The 26,334-nt window shown below is 41.3% G+C and overlaps 1 protein-coding gene across 5 annotated transcripts in view; it reads left to right on the forward strand.

Moving 5' to 3' along the window:
• Nucleotides 1-26,334, forward strand: part of ARHGEF12 (Rho guanine nucleotide exchange factor 12) — a 76,756-nt gene that overhangs the window by 36,288 nt on the left and 14,134 nt on the right. For all 5 annotated transcript variants that reach the window (XM_074927641.1, XM_074927643.1, XM_074927646.1 and 2 more), the window contains 25 exons: nt 6,377-6,475; nt 6,942-6,991; nt 7,833-7,890; nt 8,612-8,790; nt 9,280-9,357; nt 9,928-10,047; nt 10,666-10,800; nt 13,070-13,141; nt 13,923-14,015; nt 14,624-14,734; nt 15,207-15,305; nt 15,903-15,945; nt 16,345-16,450; nt 17,289-17,426; nt 17,883-17,915; nt 18,636-18,750; nt 19,840-19,945; nt 20,174-20,386; nt 20,812-20,941; nt 21,242-21,277; nt 21,907-22,061; nt 22,695-22,841; nt 23,634-23,719; nt 25,202-25,327; nt 26,138-26,252. In XM_074927641.1, coding sequence (XP_074783742.1) covers nt 6,377-6,475; nt 6,942-6,991; nt 7,833-7,890; nt 8,612-8,790; nt 9,280-9,357; nt 9,928-10,047; nt 10,666-10,800; nt 13,070-13,141; nt 13,923-14,015; nt 14,624-14,734; nt 15,207-15,305; nt 15,903-15,945; nt 16,345-16,450; nt 17,289-17,426; nt 17,883-17,915; nt 18,636-18,750; nt 19,840-19,945; nt 20,174-20,386; nt 20,812-20,941; nt 21,242-21,277; nt 21,907-22,061; nt 22,695-22,841; nt 23,634-23,719; nt 25,202-25,327; nt 26,138-26,252 — 2,643 coding nt within the window. The remainder of the gene's footprint in view (nt 1-6,376; nt 6,476-6,941; nt 6,992-7,832; nt 7,891-8,611; nt 8,791-9,279; nt 9,358-9,927; nt 10,048-10,665; nt 10,801-13,069; nt 13,142-13,922; nt 14,016-14,623; nt 14,735-15,206; nt 15,306-15,902; nt 15,946-16,344; nt 16,451-17,288; nt 17,427-17,882; nt 17,916-18,635; nt 18,751-19,839; nt 19,946-20,173; nt 20,387-20,811; nt 20,942-21,241; nt 21,278-21,906; nt 22,062-22,694; nt 22,842-23,633; nt 23,720-25,201; nt 25,328-26,137; nt 26,253-26,334) is intronic.

Raw genomic sequence — 26,334 nt, forward strand, 5'->3', positions numbered from 1 at the left:
GTTACCTTTCTTTTTCTTTCCTGTTGTTTTTTTTTTCTTGATATTTAAAACAGTCTGTGACACTTTCTGATTTTTTCTCTTGAGAAAATGACTTGCTGTATAACCTGCTGTGGGCTTTTGGACAGATGAAATGACTCTTCCAGTATCAGTTTTATCATTCCACTGGAACAAAACTGCCACGTATTAATGGCTGTGCTCCAACTTCTGAAACCACCTATGTAATACAAAATGATGCTGTCATAGCTTCAATTGTAAGGAACTTAAAAAAAAAAAAAAAAAAAAAGGAAAAAAAAGAAACGAAACAAAACCAAATGCAGAACCCACCAACCCTGAAGAGTTCCTCCTAAACCAACACGGGCATGTTAACAAAAGCCCTTTAGTTGGTGCAGTTCAGGGAGGTGTGATCTGTTTCTTCTGTGAAAATGAGATCTCTTTAACTTTCCCTGCAATTTTGAATCGCACACTTTTTTTACTTTTTTTTTTTTTTTTTTTTGTCTAAAGAAAATTATGACAGTCATGTTCCTCGGGATGTGAGAGTGTTCCTCAGAAACTGTAAACAGGTTTTGAGAGTGCCTTGATTTGCTTCAGCAGAGCTGGAAACTTGTCTTAGAGAGACCTGGCTTGCTGCAGCTTGTACGTCTTCCTCCCATGCTCAGAGAGAATGCACAGGGAAACGGCCTGCTCGAAAAGCAGATACTTTGGGATGAAGCTTCTCATGAGCTCGTGTTGAAGCCTTGACCAGTTTTTCCCTTTGCCAGGTAGATGCTGGTTAGTGACAGTGCAGTCAGGTTGACAAGATCCCTGTGTCTTGAACCTGCATTAATTTTTGCCTAATGCTGCTTACCCATAATATACTGGAGGTGCTGTCAAACCCTTGTAGGTTAATTACAGGAAACATTTGGTATGCTTGATGGAATGTATCTGTGTTTATACTTCTCCCTCAGTCTGTACAGTGTCCTGGTTTTTCATGTATGGCAGAAAGAAACATGACTTCCTACTGTAAGCCTTTATTTCCCCCAAAGTTTCCTGCAGATGCTCTATCCATGTCCAGTATCTACGGGAGCAGTTTCCACTCATCCTTCCTTTCCAGTGGCCTTTTCTGTGTTGGACCTTGCCCTGCCTTTTGTCTCAACCCTCTACTTTTCCCAGGTTCTGTGGTATGTGTGGAGAAGTCTGTTGTTTGCTTTGGACAGGACCAAAGTATTTAAAAACCTACAAGTAGAAATACTGTACTGATATTTTTCTCGCTGGTGACTGGATGTTAGTTGGCTCTTTCTTTGGCTAGCCATTGGAAAGTGAATAATAGAAGAGTCTTGAATGACAACAGGAAAAGGAGGTGTGGCTTTTGTGTATGTGTTTGTTTTTACCTCTTGAAATTCTTAATTAAGGAGCAAGAGACCAGAATTTCTTGAAGATATGAGTGGCTTGGAGGGGAAGGCGAAGTGGTTAGGTAGGGAAATTTTCTAATATGTAGAGCGTGATTTATAGTGACATGAAACTTAAGAGTGTGGTATTTTCTTCCATAAATCCAACCATCTCATATCTGTGCATTCCACAAAATTTATATGATCAGGAGAGAGATTGAGCATAGTTTCAAATATGCTGTAATTTACTAATTAGTGCCATGACCTCCCACAGTACTTGATACAAGAATTCTTTCAAGTAGAATTCTTGTCTCTTAAATGAACTTAAAATTGAAATTAGCTTTCAGGGTAGTAGGTGAGGTATCAGTTACTCTTTTTCTTCCTTTTCTTCCCCCCCCCCCCCCCCCCCCCCCCCGGTGACTTGATTGCTGTCCAAAGCTATCTTCCTTTTTATTTAGTAATGATCATTTTGACCCAAATATTAGACTAGATTGTATACATACTCTTTCACATAATCTCTTCAACTTTGGGATAAGTTTTGTTTTGAAACCCCAGGTTTTCCCCTGTTGAGATGTTTTCAAATTGAACTTACACTTCCTGTTTTGTTTCTTGCAGTTCTTGTCAGCCTTGTGTTTTTATGTTGTGGCCACCATTTTTCCAGACTCTTGAAAGGACTCTTGGGAGCCCCTCATCACTACCCTTACAATAGCCAGAAAGGGCTGGGAGTGCAAGGGGCACTCGACCACAGGGGTTGAATGTGTCGTTGCCATGGGAGCAGATAGTCCTATTTATCATGGTTAAAATACACGGTTCTCTTTTTCTAGAAAGATTGCCAAGCCTTGTTTTATGAAGGGTATTCAGTGCCATCATTATTAACAGTTTTATTGACACACTATACACTGCACTTATTTCAAATAATACAGTTTTTGCACTGACTTTACGTGACTTCTGTTACCGGGTTAGTGGAAGAATCTGAAGAATGCTGCTAATGTGGCACATGCTATGAAGATCATGGTAATAGCTAGAACTAACTGAAATTCAGAATTTCATCCTATGAGAAATTCTCTTTATTAAAGCTGATGGTTTTATTTGTTTTGAGGAGCAGCGTTTCAGAAAATATGTTACAGAAATAAAGCTTCCCAAATGCAGTGAAACATTTGGACATTCTCAAAACCCCAAGGAGTTTGTTTTTGTTTATGGAATGATTCATTTCAAATCACTATATTAAATTGCATTTTCCCATTGTGGCCTCATGCCTCCAGGGAGGTTATAGTTCACAAGTCTCCTCCCATGCCATGTCCCACACAGTTCGATCAGAGGAAAAGCTACATTGTGTTATGGAAGATGTAATTCATGTCTCCATTCTCTTTAGTGAGTCAGGTTTTTAGAATGAACCCCTGCTCCATTTGTTGTGCTCTGCTAGAGAAATGAAATTCCCTATTTTACTGAATAACTTCCAAATATTTAGGATGTAGAAGAGAAGAAGGTAAACGATCTCTTTCCTCGTGAAGCTCTTGGACAATCGAAATGTGTCTGACAAGACCGTTTGAGACAATCGTTTTTACCATTGGTGTGTCAGTGACCTTGAGGAGTTCGGACTTTACCCTTCCCTGTTCTCCAAAAGGCACACTTGTAGCGGGGCTGGAGAACTGTTGAGCCACCATGTCGCAGAGGGAATAGTGCCACCTATTGAAGAGTTGCTCGTCTTAGTTTTTCTTGCAGTTCCTTTTTCCCGAGACTGGTAATTTCGAACTGCTTTCATTTTTTAATCTTAAATCTCTTTAACTGCAGCACACGGTTAGCTGCTTTACTGTACTCTTGGCTTAAGGCAATACCACTGGGTTTGGGGAATTACACATGAGGATGAAAAAGGATTTTTAAGACTTTTTTTTTTTTTTTTCTCCACAGAATCTTATGAATCTATTCAAGATATGAACATGTAGTCCAATATTGTGTACTTAAGGCATAGTTACAGTGATGTGTCCTCGTTTCATGACTTCAAGATACAGTCATGTGAAAGCAAATGAGGGAATAAGATTATTATTGATTTGCTTTTGAGTATTTTCAGTGATGAGTTCTGTTGACCTTGTAATCTTTACTAAGCTTCAGCTGGAAAAAGTGAAATATCACGGTAAAGATACTTCAAAATAAATGACTTGTGATTTCCATCCAGGAAACGCTAAAAATTGGAACATGAAAGCAGAAAAGGTGAATGAAAGGCTGATTGCCACTTGCTAACATGGACTTTTCAGTGTTGCCCCAAACTTACAGACTTTAATTAAAGTGGGTGAAGTTGTTTGAGTTAGTAATTTAATGTAAGAGTTCCTGTATGTACTTGTGATATCCAGGCGTGACAGTAACAGCTATTGAAAACTTCACCTTGCGTGTCATTGGGCTCTCAGTGGTTTGTGGCTTTCCTTTCGATCCATTCCAGAGTGTCTAATGAGATGTTCAAGGTACAAGACGTGGGCTATGAAAACATTGCTGCTCTGGCCTTAAAATTCCACCACTAAGCAGATTTCAAATAGAATATATTTTACTTAAAGAACAAAAGCGAGCAAATGACAGATTTGGGGAGTCTCTTTGCTAATTTTTCCTCATAGCAAAGAAAACTCTTGAAGGTTACTTCTTCTAGTCTACCTGGTTCTGACAGGGAATGCTACCAAAGCTGATCTAGGTCTGCTGGTAATAGTGTTATCTTCAGCAAAGTTTGAGATAACTTCATTAAAATCACTGTAGAGCTGTAGTGTATCTCCATCGAGCCCAGTATCTCTGAGCTGGCCTATGCAGACTTCTTTCCAGCCTTTTATATTGTGTTAGGAGAAGGGTTAAGTGCCAGCTTCTTGTCTGCAGTGAACAAATACAGGGGAAAAGCAAGTTGGGTTCAAGTTGTCCTAATTTCAGTTGCCTCCCCATTCTAAAAAGGTGGAATTGAGACTCGTGGTGTGAAACGCTTTAACTTGATTATTCTTGGAACCTAAACTGTACTCTGTAAGGTCAATTGATGTTGCATCTCCTACTGCATTGCCTCTGCTTTGGCATCAGGTTCGTTCAGAGAGGAAGCTTGTCAGTGTAGGTCCAGGGATTATTAGTTCTGGAAAAGAAAGAAATTCAGTGGAAGGGCGAGCATGCAGGGCTATACTGTGCCTTTAAACAAGGACAGTTCTTGTGAGTCAAAAGATTAGTTAGTGTCTTACTCATAAAACCTGTACGTCTGGCAGCAGGGTTTAAAACAAGCAGTTTTTATGAAATAGCATATGTTCTCTTTCCCACACCCCACCCTGGGGCATCATTCTTGTGAAGTGAGGCTTAAAGAAGCTTGGTCATATAGAAAAATGGGAGGTACAAAAGGGAGAGGCATGTTCTTTCACTTAACCATGTAAAGAGGGTGGGAAAGGTGGTGGGTTTTCCTCCTCTTGGGTGCTTTCACCTTCCATCCATTCCATCAGTTTACTGCAGATAGATGTGTAGAGCAGAATTTGCTTCTGCTTTATCAGCAGAAGGGGAGTTACTGGGGTATGATACGGTGACCAGCCTGGTGCAGAAGTGCTGGAATGCAACCTCTTCCACTGCTCCCACACCCATTTTCATACATGCCATGCTCAAGGAGAACAGGGCTGACTGGGCAGGCAGTATTTTCACTTGAGGCTCCTCATTTCCATTAGGAGTTTCTCCAGAGAAGTGAAAGGAGCTGTAGTGGTGTGAAGGTGATTTAAAACATGGGTATGACTCCACACTCTGTTACAATTAAAAATTATTTCAGAAAAGGCAGCCTTGCTGGGACAGCATCTTCACAATTCCCTTTGCTCCCTCCATGCTAAAGGAAACTGCTGCAATTTTGCTGTGTGACTGTGGAGAGCTCCAATTCTCTCTCAGGATGCTGGTGTAAGAATTTTGCCTGATGTGGCTTTAGAAATGAAGAGGCAAAGCAAGCTCTTAGAAATAAGGGTGATGTTTAGCAGCTGGTTGTTTCTGCTGTGTAAATAAAAGATTGAAGCATTTGCAGACTTCTTAATGTGGCTTTTCAAGATAAGGGCTCCCTTGGTAGGCTTTTTGCAGGTACTCTTAGGAAAGTGCTCTGCAGTGGATATGCCAGGACTGTTGCTTTGGTTTGGTTTTCCCTTATTTGGTTTTCAGATGAACAATAGACACGCACAACATTTCACCTTTTTAAAATGCTGCACCTACTAAGTACATTTATCTCTGCAACAGTATTTATGTTCACATTGTACTGAGTAATCCTAAGACCGGGAAGCAAAGCAAGCTGCCTTTGATGTCACACAGGTTAAAGGAGGAACAGATTCAAACTCCATCTCCTGGGATTTTGGCCTTGTTCTTCAGCAGCTCAGTGGGAAGTACGGTCTTGATTGCAAAAGTCTTGTTCGGTGTAGCTGGTGTGGCTGGTCCTTCTTTACTGCTGCTGTTCTGGGTCTGTGTGACATTCTCATCTGGAACAGAAGGTGCCCCGAGATGAGATTTTTCCTGAGAACTGGGAGAACTTTTCCTGATCAATAAATCTGTTCTAGCCCAACCCGCTGATGTTAGTCTGAGAGATTTGTGACTTATTTTTTAGAGTAGGTTGTAAAAGTGGCTTGGTGTTTTTGATGCTGTGGTGGAACATGACAGCCCTCTGCCGTACTTTGAAGAACTATTAATACAGACAAAGGGAAATCGTGCTCATTGGTTCGTGTACATAGCTGCTCTTCTTTAAAAGCTGCTTTTACCTCAAGTTGTGTCTGATGTGCCAGAGCTGTCTGCATCTCTGCTGTTGTATATCTCTGTTTTGTGTAACTGAAGCAATAAGCTTGACCTGTCTTGACATTCCTATCTGTTTCTGGATTGATGCCCTGTTTCTGTCTCTCATATATTTTTTCCCCTCTGTTGTATTGTACCAGTTTCTTTCAGTGCTCTGTGATTATCTAGGAGGATAAGGTTTTGGACTGATGCCTAGCTTGTGTCTCTTTGTATTTCTCTCCTCTTTCTTCTGCCCTTTCCCCACCTTTCTTATGCAGGTCTTGTTCAACGGTGTGTTGTTATCCAACGGGATGAAAACGGATTTGGGCTGACAGTCAGCGGAGACAATCCAGTCTTCGTGCAGTCCGTCAAAGAAGGTAAATGGACTGGCTAAATGTGCTCGCCAGGGAGCAGCCTAGAGGGCTTTCGTGTGAATCAAAGAAACACGTGCATGAGCTGGAGGAGAAAACTCCAAATACCTCCCTCACGGGTGGGATAGCTGTAGCTTCGGAATTGGTGGGCGAGCCCCAAGCGCGTCGTGCTGCTGGGATGCAGCGAATCACCTCTTTGGTGTCTGGTGTGTTTGGAAACTGATCTCGTGCGTCTGAGAAGGGAGTAAATGACTCCTTGAAACTTGATGGGATCGTGGCTTGATGTGTCCGCTGTAAAATGAGAACAGAACTGCTCTAGTCGAGATACTCTGAGATTTTCATCTGATAGAGACAGAGGAAGCTTGGGTGAGCGCGGGAAGTAGCTTTGCGTGGAACTGTAGAAGTGCTTAAACTGTTTTTGCTTTGAATAGTTCTATTGAAACTGGAACTGAAACATTTCTTGCCTCTCTAGATGGAGCAGCCATGCGGGCTGGAGTGCAAACAGGTGATAGAATTATCAAGGTAAGGGCATTCAGATCTTCAGAGAAATGGATCCTTTATATTAAACGAGCTCTTTCCCTGAAAGAATGTCATTGATGTGTCTGCTGTGATGTTTGCATTTGCCTGTGGGACAGAGGAATGGTCTATGTTTCAGTGTTCTGGGGATGCCAGCACAGTAACCACTGAAAGCCCACTGCTGAATGTTAGTTTTGTTGCGGAGATCACTCTCATTTCAGAACGTCATCAATGAATTCAGCATCCTACGAGGTTCAAGTATCACATGTATTATAAAAGCAGAAGTGACAGAGGAGAGAAGGAAGAGAGTTATTAATAATTACCTGTAAATAAATAGTCATCTTGGACTACTGCTTTTCCCTTAATTGCCCCCAGATCTGTGTTCTCTTTTAGTCCCAAACAAGAAAATCAAGTCAGTAACTAAAAAGTCTATCTAAACTGTTGGTGCAAAATTGTGGTTATGTTACAGCAGCTACTGGCACAGATGGAGCTGGGATTTCTGCTAGGCATTTCAATTAATGATTTAAATTAGCTACCTTTTTTTTTTTTTTTTTTTTTTTCCTTGCCCAGTCAGAAGTGGATTGGGGTTTTTTTGGTTGCTTGCTTGGTTTTGGTTTTCTTTGGTATGTGTGTGTAGTTTTCTTTTTGCAGAGCTCTGCTCACTGAGAGAAACTGTTAAAAGTATAAATTGTTGATCTGTTAGTGTCTTTCAGACATAGTAATGGAGATGGAGGGGGAAAGAAAATATTGTTCCTCATTCTATATGTTTATTGTGGTGTGTGTGGGTACCTTTGGTTGGAAGTCAGTAGCTAAACGCTTCTAACTTTCTCTTCCTCCCTACCCCCAGGTGAATGGCACTCTTGTAACACATTCAAACCATTTGGAGGTGGTAAAGCTGATCAAGTGTAAGTAAAGGCAGGTCACTATTTTTGTCACCGTGCTCCTTTAAAGCATGAAGCGCATAATTTTAAAGGACCAATGACCAATTCAGTTATCAAGTGACAAGGACAAGGTCTAACTATGCCCTGTGCTGAGAGATAAAGGGTGTGTATGAAACAGTGAAGTGAAATTGGGGTCATTTTGACATCCTGAACTTGAGCTGATACACGCTCAGCAGTTTCTCCTTAGCTTGATGTTCAAAGTTACCATCAAACCTTGCCTACATGTCTTCCCATCTTTTGATTCCACCTTAAATACCACAGCTATTCAGGCACTCTTAATGTAGATTACTGTATGATGCTTGTAAAGTACTGGTGTTTGTGAAGGAACTGCATTCTTGGTTGATTTTCTTGTACAAGTAAGAAGGTGGTAGTGGTTCCTTCCACCCTAGCACAGTTTATTTTGTGGCAGAAGCATATGTATACTGTAAATGCAACCTGATAAATGAAACCTGATAGACTAGAAATTGGATTACCTGCTTTTATTAAGGATGACTATCACGAAAGTTTTTGAATTACCTGAAATTTAAACAACATCTCTAAACCAGAGCTGACAGTGCTTTCAGGTTCTCTCGTTTGAGGAACGAATGGGTGAGGAAGGGTCTGTGTTTTGTCTCTCGGGTGAAATGACAACCATAGCAGTCTGCATGTGTGTCTGAAACATGAATTGTTCTTGTCCTCCCTGCAGCGGGTTCCTATGTAGCTCTCACTGTTCAGGGGCGCCCACCAGGGTCGCCTCAGATTCCGTTAGCTGATTCTGAAGTGGATCTGGCAGCATTTGGGCATATGTCTCCCATCATGACATCTCCCCATTCGCCTGGCGCATCAGGAAATGCAGAAAGGATTACTAGCCCGGTGCTTGTGGGGGTAAGATTTAAAGCTCTTTCGAAAGACCTAGCATAGCAGTGAAAGAAATGTCGTGGTTTGTTTTTTTTTTTTTTTTTTTTTCTTGAATTGTTTTGTGCTTCTTGTACAAATTGGAATTGGAATATTTATCCTGCCACCCAGTGGACATTTAATCACTCTGGGAAAAACATTTTGTAAGTAAAAATATCCAGTCCCATCTGAGATAATACAAATACAGTTGAGGGGTTATTCATGGGTTGTATTTGAGATACACTGCAATTTGGGAAAGGAAATAAGAAAACACCTGTGATTTTTTTTTTTTTTTCTTTTAAAGTGTTGATAGGTATGTTCAAGAGTAGGAAAGAATGCATAGGATAGGATTTAGAAACTTGAATTGCTTCTCTTTTAGAGCCCATGTTTAGGAAGTAGGTGCAAAGTGGGCATATCCATTTTCCTTATCTTCCTAGCTCCACCAAAAAAACTGACCCTTAATCTCTCTATATTTTCTAGGAGGAGAATAATATTGTCCACAACCAGAAGGTGGAGATTCTGAGAAAGATGCTACAGAAAGAACAGGAGCGGCTGCAGGTACTGGAGTTGCATGAGTTTGAGAGGGGTAGAGGGCAAGTATGATGCAAATACACAGATTGGTTGTTGAATCACCACTTAGTAGCATCTTCAACATTCCCTTGCACAGTCTGTGTTTCAGCTTAGCTTTTCTATATGCGGGCCTGACACCAGAGATGTAGTCACTCTTACCGATCAGCTCTTGAGGTTTTTAATCCTTGACAGAGTAAGAAAAAATTTGTGGGAGCTTTCTTGAGTGGAAATATACGTATCTGTCAATCTGATCTAATCCTTGGGCAAGTAAGCATCTTTGACTCTGGCTGACAGATTTCACTAAGTCTATATAACGGACAGATTTCACTAAGTCTATATAACAGACAGATTTCACTAAGTCTCTTGAATGCAGATACTTTCATACGGCACAGGAAAGAAAGAAGAGCTATAGAAAATGGACATTCTGTAGCATCTACTTGGCATGCAGATGTTTATTATTTAAAATGTGTAAATGAAATGAAGATTAGTAGTAGATTATAGTCCTAAACTTTGATACTGAGGAGATACTGAGTGAAAGTTCATCAAATTATTTTTCAGTCTCTGCAAGAAGAGTATAGCCGATCACCCACCACACGACTGCTCAAAGAGATACAGGAAACGAAGAAGCACATTCCCCAGCTGCAAGAGCAGTTGTCCAAAGCCACAGGCTGTACTCAGGTAACAGAATGTGTCAGGCTTTTCTGTGGTATGTTCGGGTTAAAATTCTTGGGGGATGATGGTGTCCTGGGCAAGCAGAAGTTCCCTGCCATGCTCTTCTTTGCTTGTACAGGCAAATTGCACCCTCTAGAGTTGAGACTTGTAATGAGGCTTGCAGAAGCTGTCAAGCAATGCAGTGCAATGTCAGTAGTTGAAGTAGACTTTACAACGGACTTTCAAAGCATCTGTGAAAAACTGCTTTTAAAGCAGTAAGTGCAAACGATGATGTGTTTATTAGTCTGTCAATGTAACTTAAAGGAAACTTAGGAAGTTATTCTAACAGTGGAGAATAGAAAACTAGAAGCTTAAAACAGTTTTGCTTTTAGAAAAAAAAAAATGTAGGTGGTATTATCTGTCCCCTTTTCCCTTTGCCTATAATGTTATAAGTCCTGAAAACTTGGTGTGATTTTTCTGTTGTCTTCTCTTAGAAAAGCATTGCAGCCTTTTCTAGACACATGAAGAAAGTTTTATAAATAATATGACTTAACCAGGTTTTGAAACAGCTAATGTTTAAGGATTGTCTCTTGAAATATTCTACTTTTGCTTTGTGCTGTTTCCCACCTCACTTTATCTTTTTAGGATGGGGTCTTGTCCTCCAGGTCTGTGACGGAATCGCTGCAGATCAGTGAAGTGGAGGCAGAGAGTGGGGATTGTGTGAGCAAACTGGATTACAGTGGTGACAGCCCCTCCCGACCAAACAGTGACATTGCTGATGTGAGTCTTGAACAGCTCCATGACTTTGCTTCTATACCTTTTGGATTTGGTTTTCTTGTGCAGATTCTTTGTGTTTGTGTTGTCCTGTGTGTCGTATATATGTACTCTGTGACGCTCTGTGTTACTAGAATAGGCTCAGTACACACCAAAAATATTTCCTTGAGGAAGCATACTATATTGGACTTCCATTAGGCACTGGGAAAGAAACAGTGTGGGTTTTTGGTTTTTTTTCCAGGATTATATTTTCCTGGCACAATCCCTCTAACCAGACAAAGAAAGATGGATGCCTTTCTCAGAACTCAGAGATGCCAATTAGAGCATCTTTTAGGAGTATGGTAATGTTCCAATTGCAGGAGCTGTGACTCAGACCCAGTCAGTGGGCAAGTTGCCATGAAAGTGGGGGAAAGGCTTATTTCTACCAAATAAGCTACAATTATTGCCAGCAGGAAAGGCTCTTAGTCTGTTCACTCATTAGTTATCAATCTGTATGCTCATATGCTCTCCCTATTGAAGTGTCTTAGCACCTAATCCTTAATTAAGTCACTATATGATTAGCGCAGAGCAATTGAGACTCTGTGCTTGGGTTTTTGGCTGAAGTTTGTTGTTTAACTTAAGGATGTGGGAGCTAAATTTGTGCTAGCAGTTGGAAGTGAAAAGGAAGGTGGGTCAGATATATGTCCAAAATGTGAACATAAGTGATTTTATTTGGAAACATTCCTCTTCCAACTCCAAATCTGACTAGATAGCACTCATGTTTGTATACAATAAGTGCAAAACAAAATTCATAGCTATCTTCCTAATAAACTTTATCCTGTAAGTATTGTGGGTTGCATTTGATCACTGGAGGTTATGGACACACCAAACATTCATAGACTCACAGAGTGGTTTAGGTTGGAAGGGACCTTAAAGATCATCCAGTTCCACCCCCCTGCCCCGGACAGGGCCACCTTCCACTAGCCCAGGTTGCCCAAAGCCCCGTCCAACCTGGCCTTGAACCCTTCCAGGGAGGGGGCAGCCACAGCTGCTCTGGGCAACCTGTGCCAGGGCCTCACCCCCTCACAGGGAAGGATTTCTTCCTTAGATCTAATATAAATCTGCCCTCTGTCAGTTCAAAACCGTTATCCCTCATCCTACCCTACACTCCCTGATAGAGTGCCTCTCCAGCTTTCCTGCAGGCAGGTGATGGACACTGGCTTAGCCCCTTCACCTGCCAGTTCCCTCAGGACCCGCGGGTGCGTATCATCAGGAACCACGGACCTGTGCACCTTCAGGTTCCTTCGATGGTCTCAAACCTGATCTTCTCCTACAGTGGGTGGTTCTTCCTTCTCCCAGTCCCCGCCTTTGACTTCTGTGTCTTGAGCAGCATGGCTGGAGCCCTTGCCAGTGAAGACTGAGGCAAAAAAGTTGTTTAATACCTCAGCCTTCTCCATGTCCCAGGTGACCAGGACTCCCGTTTTCTTCTGGGGAGGGCCCACATTTTCCCTAGTCATCTTTTTATCACTGACCTACCTACAGAAGCTTTTCTTGTTGGCCTTGACATCCCTGGTCAGATTTAATTTATCAGGGCTTTAGCTTTCCTAACCTGATCCCTGGCTGCTCAAGTTAGGAAGAGCAAAGCCCTGACAGAATTAAATTCAAACTTTTCAATCCAAAGTGACCCTGAGAAACTTAAGGATCGGGGGCAATAGAAACCTCTTGAAGTTTAACAAGAAGTGCAGAATTTGTGTGGACACATGGAAGAGGAGCCAACACGTGGTTTTTGCAAATACAGCCAAGTGCCTGCTGGGCTACATGAGAGAGAGGGTTGCTGCAGGTGGAGGGAAGTTGGTGCCCTGCTGCTGGGCACTGGGGAGACTACACCTGAAATACTGAGCCTGTTGCTGGGAGCCCCCTCTTCAGAGGGAATGTCGAGAAAAATGCCTAGTCAGAGAGCTGGCAACATGGGTACTCCCGAAACTATAGTTTACATAGTAGAGGTGGTGAGAGCAAAGAGAAAGCTAAGGACAGGTGTACCGGTAGATTTTACAGCTCTGTTGTTACTCAATGTCACTATCTTTTTTACTGAAACTGCTTGTGCATTTGGTTTTTGGTTTTCTGTGGAAACGGTGCATGTAGGTCGTGCTTTAGTTTGCTAAACAACTGTTAAACAGCCAGTTAATTCTGTGAGAAAGGAGAAGTTTTGGCTGTTGTGACTGAAAAACTTACTATGCAGTTCTCATTTTCTTGGATTTGCTGGTACTTACCAGAACTGAACTTCCCTCTTTCCCAGAGTCCTCGCAGTGGCTTGAAGGAGCGAATTTATCCGGATGAGAGCCCAGAAAAGTCTGAGGTTCAAGATACTGTGAGTACAAAACATAAAGTGTCACAACAGCATTTCCTGTAATGGGCCCATTAAAATCTTGCTGGTTTTCCCCGCTTTCTAGATGAAGCACGCATAAACTTTGCTTTAGAAAATAAAATGCAATTAAAATTGTGCAGGAGAAGTTAATTAGCTGAGTAAATGTTTATGGAGCTAAGAGCTGGCCCATTTAGAGGCAGGAAATATATAATCAGCAGTAAAACAGCTGGACCTAAAATTGGTAGAGCGGTTCTACATATTTTGTTCCTTGAGTCCAGCAGTAAATGAAACAGTCTTTTATTTAGGATATTTAAGTATTACAGGGCTGGCATTATCAGGGATGGCCTTGAGATTAGGTAAAAGTGGAACACAGCAGAAAGTAAAGACATACCTGCACGTATTACGATCTTCCTTAGGATGACTTGAAGTATTTTTCCCCTCATCTGCTTGAATTTCCAAAGTCATATTTCTCCTTTTGCACTAAGATGCCATTTGTCATATGCCACATGCTTAGTGTGCTCCTGTCTGTAGATGATGCAATTGGTTTTGAGTCATCTGATTTAATGTTTCCGAATGCTTGCAACTTGGGAGAAGCATTCATACGGGGATCTCGCAGCTGCAGACTTGGATGATGTTGTGCAAAGACACGTGGGTTTCCATTGAGTTTTGAGAAGGAGAATAAAACTGATTGTAATGTCACTAACTTGGTAAAGAAGGTTTAGTGTGCCAGGAGACAGCACTGTGCATTTCTTCCTTCTCTTCCCTTGCTCCCGGCTCACCCCAGGATTCCCAGTCCAGTGTTGGAAGTCCTTTATCCCGAGTGGGGCCTCAGATCATTGGAGCAGAGGATGACGACTTTGACACTGAACAGGAGCAGGTGGGGATGACTTTCAGCCCCAGCCACCCCTTTTACCCCCCTTGGCCAAAATTCTGTTCCTCTGTGCCTAAACTACAGGTGCTCCTTGACTTGTTTTCATGGAGCAGTTCTTGTGTGGTGAATTAAGATTTAAAGAACGTGATTCCTGTTACTGCTGATCTTGCCAAATAAAAACATTTGGGGCGTTTATGACAATATGCCATCTTTCATTCTTTCTGTTATTCTTTCTTTTCATAACTTCAGGCTTTCTGGAAATTCATTTGCCTTATTTAATTTTCTTTTTGCTTGTTTAGTTTCTATTAAGTCCTGCATTATTGTCACAGCAGTATAGCTGCCATGGCTTTTTACATATTTATTCTGAGTTATTTTAGCTATCCTTTGTTCTGAATTGTATTCATTACATTGTACTCAATGTTCAGGTGAATATTTAAAGGAAGTGTTCCTATTGTGAGCTCTTCCTGGAACATTAGAATGGCATTGCAAAGGTTCTGGAATTGATCAATTTTTAATTAAACAAATGAGGAGCGGAGCTTTTGGAACAAAGCTGCTTGTTTTTTCTCATAGTAACTTTCTTGAGTAATTCAAATAGTTTCCATGTATCTCTACAGATTAACGGACAATGCAGCTGTTTCCAAAACATTGAGCTCCTGAAATCTCGTCCAGCTCACCTGGCTGTTCTTCTGCATCATGTGGTGTCCCAGTTTGACCCTGCAGCATTGGTGAGATGTTCTGGAACTGTTTCCCTGGCCCAAATTGATAGTCTTAACCAGTCTCCTCGTTCATGACTGGATCAGCAAGGAGAGAAATGCAGTTCCTATGCAGGCATGAGAGTATTTTGGATAAATGAAGAGAAGCACAAAGAGAACTGTCTTCCTCTCATTTAGCTGTTTACAAATAAGTATTTAGCTCTTGAAAGTACTTCATTCCACCTTAAGGTGGTGGAATTAGTTGTCTGTGGGGAAGATCTAATCTCTGTGTCTCTCTCCAAGCCCCTGGCCTTTTGCTTCTCTGCTCATTACTGGGCAGCCTAGCAGAGGTTGCCTGAGCAATCTGGATGGCAAGGAAGCTAGGAAGAGTCTCAATCCAGCAACGTTGAATTCCTTGAAATATTTGACAGAAAACTTGGAGTTGACGGGTGTTAGAAGAGTTCTCATGGTATCGCTTAATTTCTTCCCCTCCTGTTTCCCACAGTTGTGCTACCTTTACACAGACTTGTATAAGCAGACCAACTCCAAAGAGACTCGGCGTGTCTTCCTTGAGTTTTACCAGTTCTTCTTGGACCGAGCTGCTGTAGGTTCACATCATTTCTTTCATTTTCAGACATATCTGACTCATTTCTTTCATTTTCAGACATATCTGACTTTTGCCTTTCTCCATTCTCCTGAACTGGAGAAAAATAAAGAGTTATTTAAGGCCTCCAAAATAAAAAGTGTTTTTGTTTAAATGTTACCAGTGAATACAGCAGATGGAATGGTGTATAGCCTCAGCTGCCTGGTAACTCAATAAATCACAGGGAATGTGTTATCTGATAGGAGAAATTATTTTCTGATATGTAAGCAAGCTCTAGCTGATACACGTTACCTTTTTAGTGGCTCCTGCAAGGATTGGGAAATTTTGTGTGTCTGGAAAGCCTGAGAAACTCCTTTACTGTCATGAATTGGACTACCAGATAGTGTAGCAGAGGCTAGTACCACATGTTTAGATGAAATAATCCTTGTGTAATCTATAATATATATTCAGGATGGGAGTCTCTCCCTTTATACCATCAGGTGTTCAGGTTGTATGATTTTGTCTTGTGAGGGGATTTTCTTGGATGTTTTGTACTGTGTGTTTTATTGGGGTGGTGTTCATGGTATATGTTCTCCCAGCCTTTCTTTTCTTTTGCAGAATCTAAAAGTTCCAGTTCCAGATGAAATCTCCTTAGAACTAGGTATGGTGCTCTCACCTCGGGTATCTATTTCTGTAAGTTCTGCTGTCTGAGGCAGTCCAAGCAAGTGTCTTGAAATGACTCAGGGTTACTTCAAACATACAGTGTCACATGTTACAGAGAGAGAGACAAAGAAATACTTCTTCTGTTTCTTGGGGAGGGCATAATGCATGCTGTGATACATGCATCAGTGGTGGGAGGCACTAGCCACCTTGGCATGTACATTTTTTAGTATGATAATGGATGAGACCAAAATTGCTTATGCTTAATGGGCTGGAGTTCATGTTATCAGCAAGTGAAAGGCAAAAGGGTACTCTTGGATGGGTTAAAATACACGTCAGTGACTTTATTCTAAGGTGGAGAGAACTGTTCTCAAAAGAATATTAACTTTTCTGACTTCAGACAGAAGAAGGCCAGATCTCCTTCCTGAAGAGCTTCATCGCCAGTTTATACAAACTATGCAAGATAAAGTCTGTCCAGAAGTTCAGAGGAATCTAGAAGATTTCAGGTAACAGCAGTTGCCTGTGTAGTTTTTCATTTAATTCCTACCTGCCCTCAGTCAGCATGTCCAATACGGGGGAAGCCCAAACTCAAGGGACATGGTGATTCATCTTGGACTGAATAGGAAGATACCACAGGAGAGGGCCTCGGGGGTCACCCTGTGACCAATCCTTGAATGTTTTTGACACTGTGTTGCAAGTAATAAATCACAAAATCAGTTTTGGAGCTTGGATTCTTCATTCCTTGAAGCTATCTGAGGCAATTTCAGAATAGTTACCTATGTGATGCTATATAAATTCTTATTACTAATTGTCTTTATAATCAGCTTATATCTCTTTTTTTTCTTTCCCCTTCCTTTTCCTTCTCTCTCCCCTTGGGCATGGAATAATCCACTCTACAAAGCCGTCGTGGGCATATAGTAGAATTTAATAATTAATATGCTCTTTTCTGTGGAGTCATAAGAGCTCTGTGACAACATGAGACATTATACCAAGACAGATGTTCAATAATGGAGTTTTTCCTACCTAGTTCAAGTATTTCCTACTCAGTTCAAGTATATACTTCAAAAATGAAACCTGGGATATTGCAAAAAGAGTAACTACCTTTTCTTGACCCTTGCAATAGCTGCATCTCTTGATAAAGACACAACTTTATCCCTCCGAAGTGTATCTTAGCTGTCTTTTACAGTGAGTGCAAATGTTATGGAGAAATGTCACGTCTTTTCACATTTTCATACAGAAACCAATAATGAAACCTGTTTGGCATTCTGAATGTCAAGAGGTTGCTTTTCCTTGTTACAGGTCGTATTCAATTTCAAGTAATGCTTCCCTCTCCTGATTTTTCAGGCAGAAACGTAGTATGGGGTTGACCCTGGCAGAAGGAGAGCTAACCAAGCTGGATGCAGAAAGAGTTCGTGACCGAAATGCGGTGGAGAAGGAAAGAGCATGTGCAGAACAGATTATTGCTAAAATTGAGGAAGTCTTGTGAGTAACAGCAAGTATAATTGTGGGGGTGAAAACTGTTCTATGCTGAACCTGGCAACAGCAGAGCACAGGGATTGGGAATGTGAAGCAGTTTGTCATCAGTACGTTTACATTGCTTCCCCTGTTTGCTGTCAACGTGTGTTTAAGTAGTGATGGCCAGAAGTAAGCTAACAGTTAGGTAAAGTCCACGTAGCTTTTCAAGGAGACTACTGTTCACATAGCAGAGGCAATGCTTCCATTGTCAGCTTGTGCATTACTAGATCAGAGCTTTTTTTCTGGGTTATAGAAACCTATAGCTTCAGAACCCGTTTTTTCTTTTAATGTGAGCTGAGCTCAATTTTCCCAGTTGAACCTTCATGTTCGACACTTTGAACACAACTGCTGATGCTCTGGGTGGATGTGACAGGGTGTTAATTGAGTTTTGAGTTTTGTTCTTAAATTCTTCCTTGTTTTCAGGATGACATCTCAGCCTTTGGAAGAAGACAAGAGGTAATGGAAGTTGTGTTGACTTGGTCTGTGAAGTAAGAACCCCGCTGCTGGCTCTGTGTTCTGCTGAGCAGAACAAGACAGCCCTCTCCTGGCTGTAGCCACAAACTCATTTTCTAAATCCCCTGGCATAATTAATTTGAATTCAGAGTATCAACCTCTTGCTCTCAGCCTCTTCCTATTCTGAAGTTTGTTGCCTTTGTTTCAGATTTGAAAAAGTTACTGCCACTGGTTTTGTTTTGTAGCTGTTTCAATCTGGTCTAACACGTATTTTTTGTATGTGCCTTGCCTTGTTCAGTTTGTATGTGTGCAACTGTCTGGGTAGCTTTTGGTATACTCTTTACAGCAGCCATACCTTTTACTATTACTTATTTTTACCATCACTCAAAACTCTAATGTGTTTAGTATATCATTTCAGGACCTTCTGTATAATTCTCAAAATTTTATTTTTACCTCCTAACCTGGTATGCCTTTTATATACTCCATCTTTTGCTAACAAGAGGACAAAATCTGATACAGGTTGAGTCTTTCCCATGTGATAGCTTGTTTCATATTTAAAAAAAAAAAAAAAGTTGCCAATTTCTGTTAAACTAAAACCGGTTAATTTCTCAGAACCTTTGAACCCTTGCATTTGACCTTTTTAATTATCTTGACTAAATGTATTTTCCCCAATACATTTCTCTTTATCCTCATCTTTTTGTTGTTGTTGTTTATACTTGGCAGTTCCACAATGCAGTATGTGATTCTTACTTACATGAAACACCTGGGAGTCAAAGTTAAAGAACCTCGGAACCTGGAGCAGAAGCGTGGCCGTATCGGTTTCTTGCCAAAGATCAAGGTAGTAGTGTTGTGGCCAGAGTGCATCTGGTTAAAGCTGCCCAGCCCGGCTGCTTCACTGGAATTCAGAATCCACTTTTGCATGACACATTAGAAGTTGGTATGATTTTACAGTCTTCATTGCTGCATCAAGAGGGCCTGGGATTACTGAGCTGCACAGCTGAAACTGGGTTCTCCATACGTTTTCAGAGACACTAATTAGAAATGAGTTGCCTTCTTTCTTACTTTATCTGTATGCCTGAATTCTAACTGCTTGTTTTTCACAGCTCTAGCCTTATTAAAGCTTTGGGTGAGAAGTGTTTCATATAATACAGCCTTGAATCGCTTGAGGATCTCATTAAGGCTTATCAGGCTTGTTGGCCTGTATGCTTTAGTTTTCTTCTTGAGAAACTTGCCTTAAACCTCATGCTTCATGTTGCAGGAAAGCTACTCTTCCTGCCACCCACACTTTCCCAGTTATATAATGAACTTTTCCACCAAAACTCCATCTCTGTGGGTGTGTGCAGTCGTCTCCTGTAGTGTGGGGGTGTATCTGGTCACAGTAGCTACTTTTTTTCATCAGCATTCCATCTTCCTTTTGAAACGTTAAGACTGTTACGAGCAGTTCTGCACTGTCAGTGCAAAAAAGGTTAGATCAAGCATTCGCAGCCTTTCCGAAGTGGTAAGATAAGTTGTATTTCTCTCTCTCTCTCAGATGAGAGTCTGTATGCTTGTGGAGGTTTGGAGTCACAACATGTTGTGCCTTAGAGAAACAAGGTGCTACAGGTCGCTGTAAATTGGTCTCTTACCCTAGGGAGGAGAGTGGTTTTCAGCTCCTGCTAAGTTAAAGACAGGGTGTGTGGTTTTGCTCCTAACAGATGTATCTCTTGAGATGCTGTGGCTCCCTGCTGCTACCCCTCATGGTCTGTCCGTAGGCTGTCTTTGCCTCTAATGCTGCAAGGATGTTCACCTCTCAATGATTTGTTAGAAATAAAATTATTTTGTACCAAACTCCTGCAGTTTTAAATAATTAGTCAATATTTCAGTAAATAACTGATTTTGAAGAAATGAGTGATCTGTTTGCTTTGCTTTTCTTATATATTAACTGCAGCAAAGTATCAAGAAAGAGAAAGAAGGAGAGGAAAAAGGAAAGAGAAGAGGCTTTCCTAATATTCTGGGCCCACCAAGGAGACCGAGCCGACATGATAGCAGTGCAAGTATGTCAGACAAGGAAGTATATGTTCCCTGTTAGTCTGAAAGCCAACTAAAGTCTCTGCTGTCTTTTAAAAATCCATGCTAAGAGGACTCAGTAAACCTTTTGTTTTTAAAACATGTTTTTGAAGACAACCTAGCAAACCTAATTTTGTCCCGAAATGCTTCCTCTCTCTAGCTCTGAAAACAGGAAAAGCTCTTTCAGCAATAATAGTGGCTCTGTGTTTGTTTAGTTGGCAGAGCCATGGAAATGCAGAAGCCCCGCCATCCAAAGCACTTACCTACAGCATCCTCTGTCAGCCCAGAGCCGCCAGATGGTAGCAAGATGCGTCAGAGTGGGTCCTCCAGCGACGGAGCGGATGCCCCATACCCACCTGCCAACCCAATGTCCCCTTTGGCCATGGGTCCCTTTTCCTCTCCTGAGGGAAGCAAAGACAGTGAAACAGGTAGGATGATACTAGCGAAGTGGAATGAGTAAAGATCATGTTGTGAATGGGATACGCAAAGCACAGTTCTGATGCAACAAGTTTGACAAGTTAGGAAATGTTTTTATGTCATTAGACGTGATCTTCCTTGCCTTAGTCATCTTTTCTGACTTAGTCTCTGGTTCAAATTAGGAAATCTTATGGCCAGAAATTGTTGTTAGGTGGGTTCTATCGCTGTGGCAATGGATAATCTGACAGGACAAACAACCAGTCTCAGGTGCCTGCTTTTGTAAGCACAAGTCAGTGTCATCTGGAAACATTTGTCGCTGAGATTTTTCTTGCCAACCTAGGAAATCAGTTCCTCCAGCTCTAAGCTGAAGTGAGGCTGTGAATCAAGAAGCTAATTTGGCATGGTTCTTGACGTTTCCCACTCACTCTCTGTTTAGGTTTGAAGCAGACCGGAGAAGCTCCACCTGCTAATGACTGTATGGATGGCACACCCCGCACACCTAATAATACCTTTGAGTTCCCATCTCCTTTGGAAAACTTGCAGGAGGAGGAGGGAGAATCAGAGAGGTAACTGTGGTGCCCTGGTTGCTCGAGCTGTGGAAGAGAGTCGATGTGACAATGGCTGTTGAAGCTTAAGCCCATAAAACTGTTAGTGACATCATTTGTATTAAACGTTCTTGGTAGAAGTAGGAAATGTGTCTGCTGCTATGGTAGTGTTAGGAAACTATATATCAGGAGGGTGAGGCTGACAGGCAAAATGTTCTTCTGGTTAGGAGATTAGGCTTTTACTCTGAAGTTACGTGGAATGTCTGATGGGGATGAAATTCTTGCATAAGCTTCCCTAATAATTTCTTTTGTTCTTTGCAGAATGGTTGACATGGGAACACCAAAGGCTTTTCGAAAGTGAGTATGCTTATAAATGTTTGAACTTCACTGAATTTGTTTTGGGTTTTAATAGGTTATGAGGTAGAATGCAGGAGTGTTCGTTGTTCTGAGCCAGTACAATTGTCTGCATGATCTTTTCTTTTCTTAAATAATGCATATATGAATGAAACTCTGGCATCCATATATAGGACAGGTGGAATGAATCATATGCAGATAAGCCCTTTGATCTGCGAGTGAAGTATAGTGATTGTTGTATCTACTGATTTGAATTGATGGGTTAGGCAGTTGAAATTTCCACTTTTTTTTTTTTTAAAATCTGTGTATTGCTATTAGCTCCCTACTTGCAGGTAGGTGGAGGAAAGAAATTCCACCTTCCTGATACTTGACTTCAAGCAAATTATTTTACCTGTATCATGAAAAGGAGGCTTATGGAAATACTGTAAGAACAGGTGTTCACCCTTAGTTGTTTTGTAAGGGGCAAAATTAGAAAATGTGCTTATAGGTTCAGATATCCAACTGTTACGAAGAGCATATTCATAATGCTTTACACCTGCGATTATATTTATATATACTTAGAGTTTCTCTTCGTTCTTCCTTACATCCATGCCTAAAATGGGCGAAATATCTGACACATTTTTTCATGTTAGGATCGACAGCGTTGGTTTCACAGATGTACAGAGCGAAGATGAGCTGTATGATTTTGACATGGACATGGACCCTCCCAACTGGCAGCAGCTTGTGAGCCGAGAAGTGTTGATGGGGCTGAAACCTTATGAAATCAAGCGCCAAGAAGTGATTAATGGTGAGATGGGTATTTTTTCCTAGCTCATCAAGCACAAAGTTGAAACGTGTCCTCTGGAGCTCTGAAGTTCTTAAAATTTAAAACTAGGTCTTTCTTCACTGATCCTCCCAAAGTGGTGGCCATCTGTTACTTCTGGTTTGCAGAGTTCGTGTGTGTGAAACCTGTTACTGAAAAGTATCCTGAGATGAGACTGATCCTGTCCTTAGAGAGAGAAATAAGCAATGTTTAAGTGGTTTGAAAGGCCAGTTTGCGATATCATGTTCTATAAAAGAAAGCAAGAGGCACTTTCTAGACTACCAGAAAGCACATGATACAACTGGAAAGCTACTGCCAAACTTCATCTTCAAAGCTTCATCTCAACTTCAGGTCTGCAGTCCCGCAGAACAGCTGCTGAGAGCTCACTGTTTGTTTGGGGTAAATTATGAGTCATGAATCAGTTGGCTTCTCTCATGGAAATGTAGCAGAGCATGGCTCCCTTCTGGGGCAGCCCGGAACACGGGCCAGCGAGGGAAGTGTTGGTGAGGGAGGCTTTTCTAACTTGATGCTTCTGACTTCTGTTTGCTTCACGTTTGGAATCGCGTTGCCACGCCTCTTGAAGTAGGTAGTTACAATCCTGCTTTCTCCTCTCTCCAGAATTGTTTTACACCGAGAGAGCCCATGTCCGCACGCTGAAGGTTCTGCATAATGTCTTCTACCAGCGTGTCACCCGGGAAGGGATCCTGAACTCCAGTGACAAACGGAAAATCTTTTCAAATCTGGAGGATATCCTTGGGCTTCACGGTGAGAGCAGTTTAGGTCCCTTTCAGCTTTGTAGTCTCAGCTGGAATTCTGGGTACAAACATCTGAAAAATTCAGGCAAGTGACCCTGAAACAAGAAGCAAGCTCCTACAACATTTCAGACGAAAAAGAGCACTACAGCTGCTCTTCCTTTTGCACCCAGTTTTTCCATTTCTGGTTAGCGAAGATGTTTTGATAAAGAATGCAGTGTTTCAGATACTTGCTTTTTCTTATCTGTGTGCACAGACTCTCTCCTGATTCATGCTTTGATAAAAGGAGCAGTGCTTTGATGAATAGTCTTTATGGGTCAACATTCAATACGTTCCAACTGCTGTTGTTGAAGAGAAGATGAAAACAAATCTGAAAAGATTGACGGCTTGCAGGTGGTTTTGAAGGGCAGCCCTTCCTAATCGTTTAGAGAAAGGATTGTTCAGAATAAGAATTTCAGCTCTGCCACTGAATAATCGCTCGTATAATTTTATGCAGCTGGCTTGAATCGTATTCTACATTATTCCTATGTTTGTAAAAGGGCAATGATATTGAGCCTCAGAAAAGATAAGACTTGAAAGGTTCTTAGGACTCATTTGAAGGCAGGTGAGACAGAAGTGCAAAGGAGTTACATAACATTCTCTTAGGCATTCTGCTACATTTATTATGCTGCAGGACACTTTTCAATTCAGTTGAACTTATCACAAATCTAGTCTTTCGCTATAATAGCTTTTATTTTAAAATAAGTGCTGAAAATTAAGCAATTTGAGCAGTATTAATAAAATTCACATTTTTTTTCTTTTTAAGTTGCATTGAACGATCAGATGAAAGCTGTGCGAAAAAGGAACGAGACTTCTGTTATTGGCCAAATTGGGGAAGATTTGCTTTCCTGGGTAAAATCCTCTTTTACTTTCTTACACTTGAAAATAACATTTCATAGAATGACAAACAGGGCCAGAGGTTAGTGAAGATAATTGCCAGCTAATAGGAACTGAAGGTCTTAGAGTTAGTTGTCACTTCTATGGAGCCAACACAGAGTGAGAGAATGAGGGTCGAGGGAAGGTGAGAATTCATAGGATTTTCATTTGGCTAGAGATAAGAGTAATTTAAGAAAGAAAAAATAATTTCCTTATGATGTGTGGGTAGAGTAGGAAGGTAGTTTTGGAGACATAAAGGTGAGAGTAGGATTTTGAAAAATGTAATAGCACAATTTATTTCAGCAACGCTGAAATACAAGTCCTGTGGTGCAGTTAGAAGATAGTTAAAAATATTGGTTTCCAATCCCAGTTTACATAGCCGAGCCTCTTCAGATTTATAGCACTGTTGCAGGCTTCCTCTCTGAGATCCAAATGACAAGAGCAGGAGTGATGTAGGGTCTTCAAAAAAAACCTGAATTCTCTCTTGGGAATCTCCCAGCTTGTTGTTTGTTTTCAAGCCTACTTAATATAGGATTGAGGATTGATCTGCTTATTCTTTTCAGCTCTTCATGCAGAAGTCTCTTGTGGTGGTTTGTTTTGTTGTTGTTTTGTTTTTTTTTTTTTAATATCCCACTGTTTGTCTAGTATTCCAGAAAAAAAGGAAGGAAATGACAGTCAGATGTGGCTGGTAAAGAAACACCTCCAACCCTTTCAGTTCTCCTGTGTATTATGAAAAAGCAAGAAAATACCTGCTAGAGCAAGCTAGACCTTAAACTAATAGTTATATGCCCTTGCGTAGTGTTCTAGCGAAGTGGCTAAACCAAAAAACTACAGGATCTCATTCTCCAGAGTGAGTATTTTCGGGAGTTACTACGCTGCATCACAGACTGGGTAGCAGGAATGGGATGCGTTGCAGTTGCAGTAACAGATTAACCATCTGTCATCTGCAGCACATTTCTCAGCCCTGCTCATGCCTATCATTTCCCCAGCCATGTTTTTGTAATACTTTTGTTTAGGAAATAAGATGTGATGTTATATTCTGGTGTTTAAGCATGAGTGTCCCTGAGAAATGAGGTGATCTTTGGTCTTGGCTTTGCTGACCTACAGCCTGGTAAATAATCCCTTGTCATTCATCTGAGTGCAGTTTTTTCTGCTCTCCTTATGGCTTGACAGTGGAGACGCGGCACTGTATTCTCCCTCTGAATCAGCAGTGCATTTATGGAAAGGAATGGCTGTGCTAGGACTGGAGACAGGAGAACTGCAGAGATCGAGATGTCAAGGGGTTCCTCAGTAGACAGGGAAGACCAGGCCTTAAAACCAGGATGGAAATGACTTCTTGTATTTTGCCAGTAATTCGTTTCTTCCCTGGCAAGACCAGTTCTGCTGCATAAGTGTCGAAAGTGGCACGTGCTGAACTTGAGTCTGTCTAAATTTGGCTTTCTTGGCTTTCTGGCACAGTTTAGTGGACCAGCAGAGGAGAAGCTGAAACATGCAACTGCCACCTTCTGCAGTAACCAGCCCTTTGCTCTAGAGGTCATCAAGTCACGCCAGAAGAAGGATTCTCGCTTCCAAACTTTTGTGCAGGTGAATTTTATGCAAGGGTTTGAGTTGCCTGAGGATGTGGCTGGTGGCCAGCGTGGCATAATGAATGGTTGTAGATTAAAGTTATTATAATTAATGACATCATGTCTAACATTATCTTCAGATTGGGATCGTTTCCAATACTGTGTTTATCTCTGCTAATTGTTTCTGGAGGGAGGAGTCTTTAATGCTGCGGAACACAGAATGTCCTGATACAGTGCAGGAAAGCACATGCTGTCCCAGGCAGGACATAGCATCTCACTTGAGGTGGCTTTTTCCCAAGGATGAGTACTTCTGTGGGGAAAACTGCATATAGTAGTCCAATTTTGATGCATGCCACGAGCAGAAGACAGATGATATACACCTATGCTGCCTGCCAGGAAAGGGGCTTGAGTACATGTGGCATTTGGAGGAGAGAACATTATCTTCATTACCACAGGCTGGGAAGAACTCCGGTAATACAAGGGTTGAGGTTATATTGAAAAATGTACTGTAGTTTTGCTGTCGTGTGAAAGCCTGAACTGATGTCTTCCCTGTATGGTGGTGACTGAGATGGATTGGAGATGGGACCAGACCTCTGTGAAGTAATGAGGGAAGGAAGCCGCTGCTTTTGTGATGAGCCTTTCCTATATGTAATTGCAAATGGAGAGGGAATGTGTTGTCTGAATGATAGATCTTGGCATTTCTTGTCTTGTATTTAATTAGCGGAAAGTGAAGTAATAGACGTTTATGTGATGAATAGATGTTACATGTTCAGGTAATTATAGTCTTAATAAAAATGACAAATGTAGTTATTGTGCTGTTTAAATTTAGGATGCTGAGAGTAATCCGCTGTGTCGCCGGTTGCAGCTGAAGGATATCATTCCCACAGAGATGCAGAGGTTGACTAAGTACCCCCTTCTGCTGGATAACATTGCTAAGTACACAGGTAAGCCTTTACACTAGGGTTTGTGCGGGCATCTCGGCAGGTTTTCTAGGCAAATGTGATTTCAAAGTGTATGTCGAAGAAC

The sequence above is a fragment of the Athene noctua genome, chromosome 26, assembly GCF_965140245.1.
Source record: "Athene noctua chromosome 26, bAthNoc1.hap1.1, whole genome shotgun sequence".
NCBI lineage: Eukaryota > Metazoa > Chordata > Aves > Strigiformes > Strigidae > Athene > Athene noctua.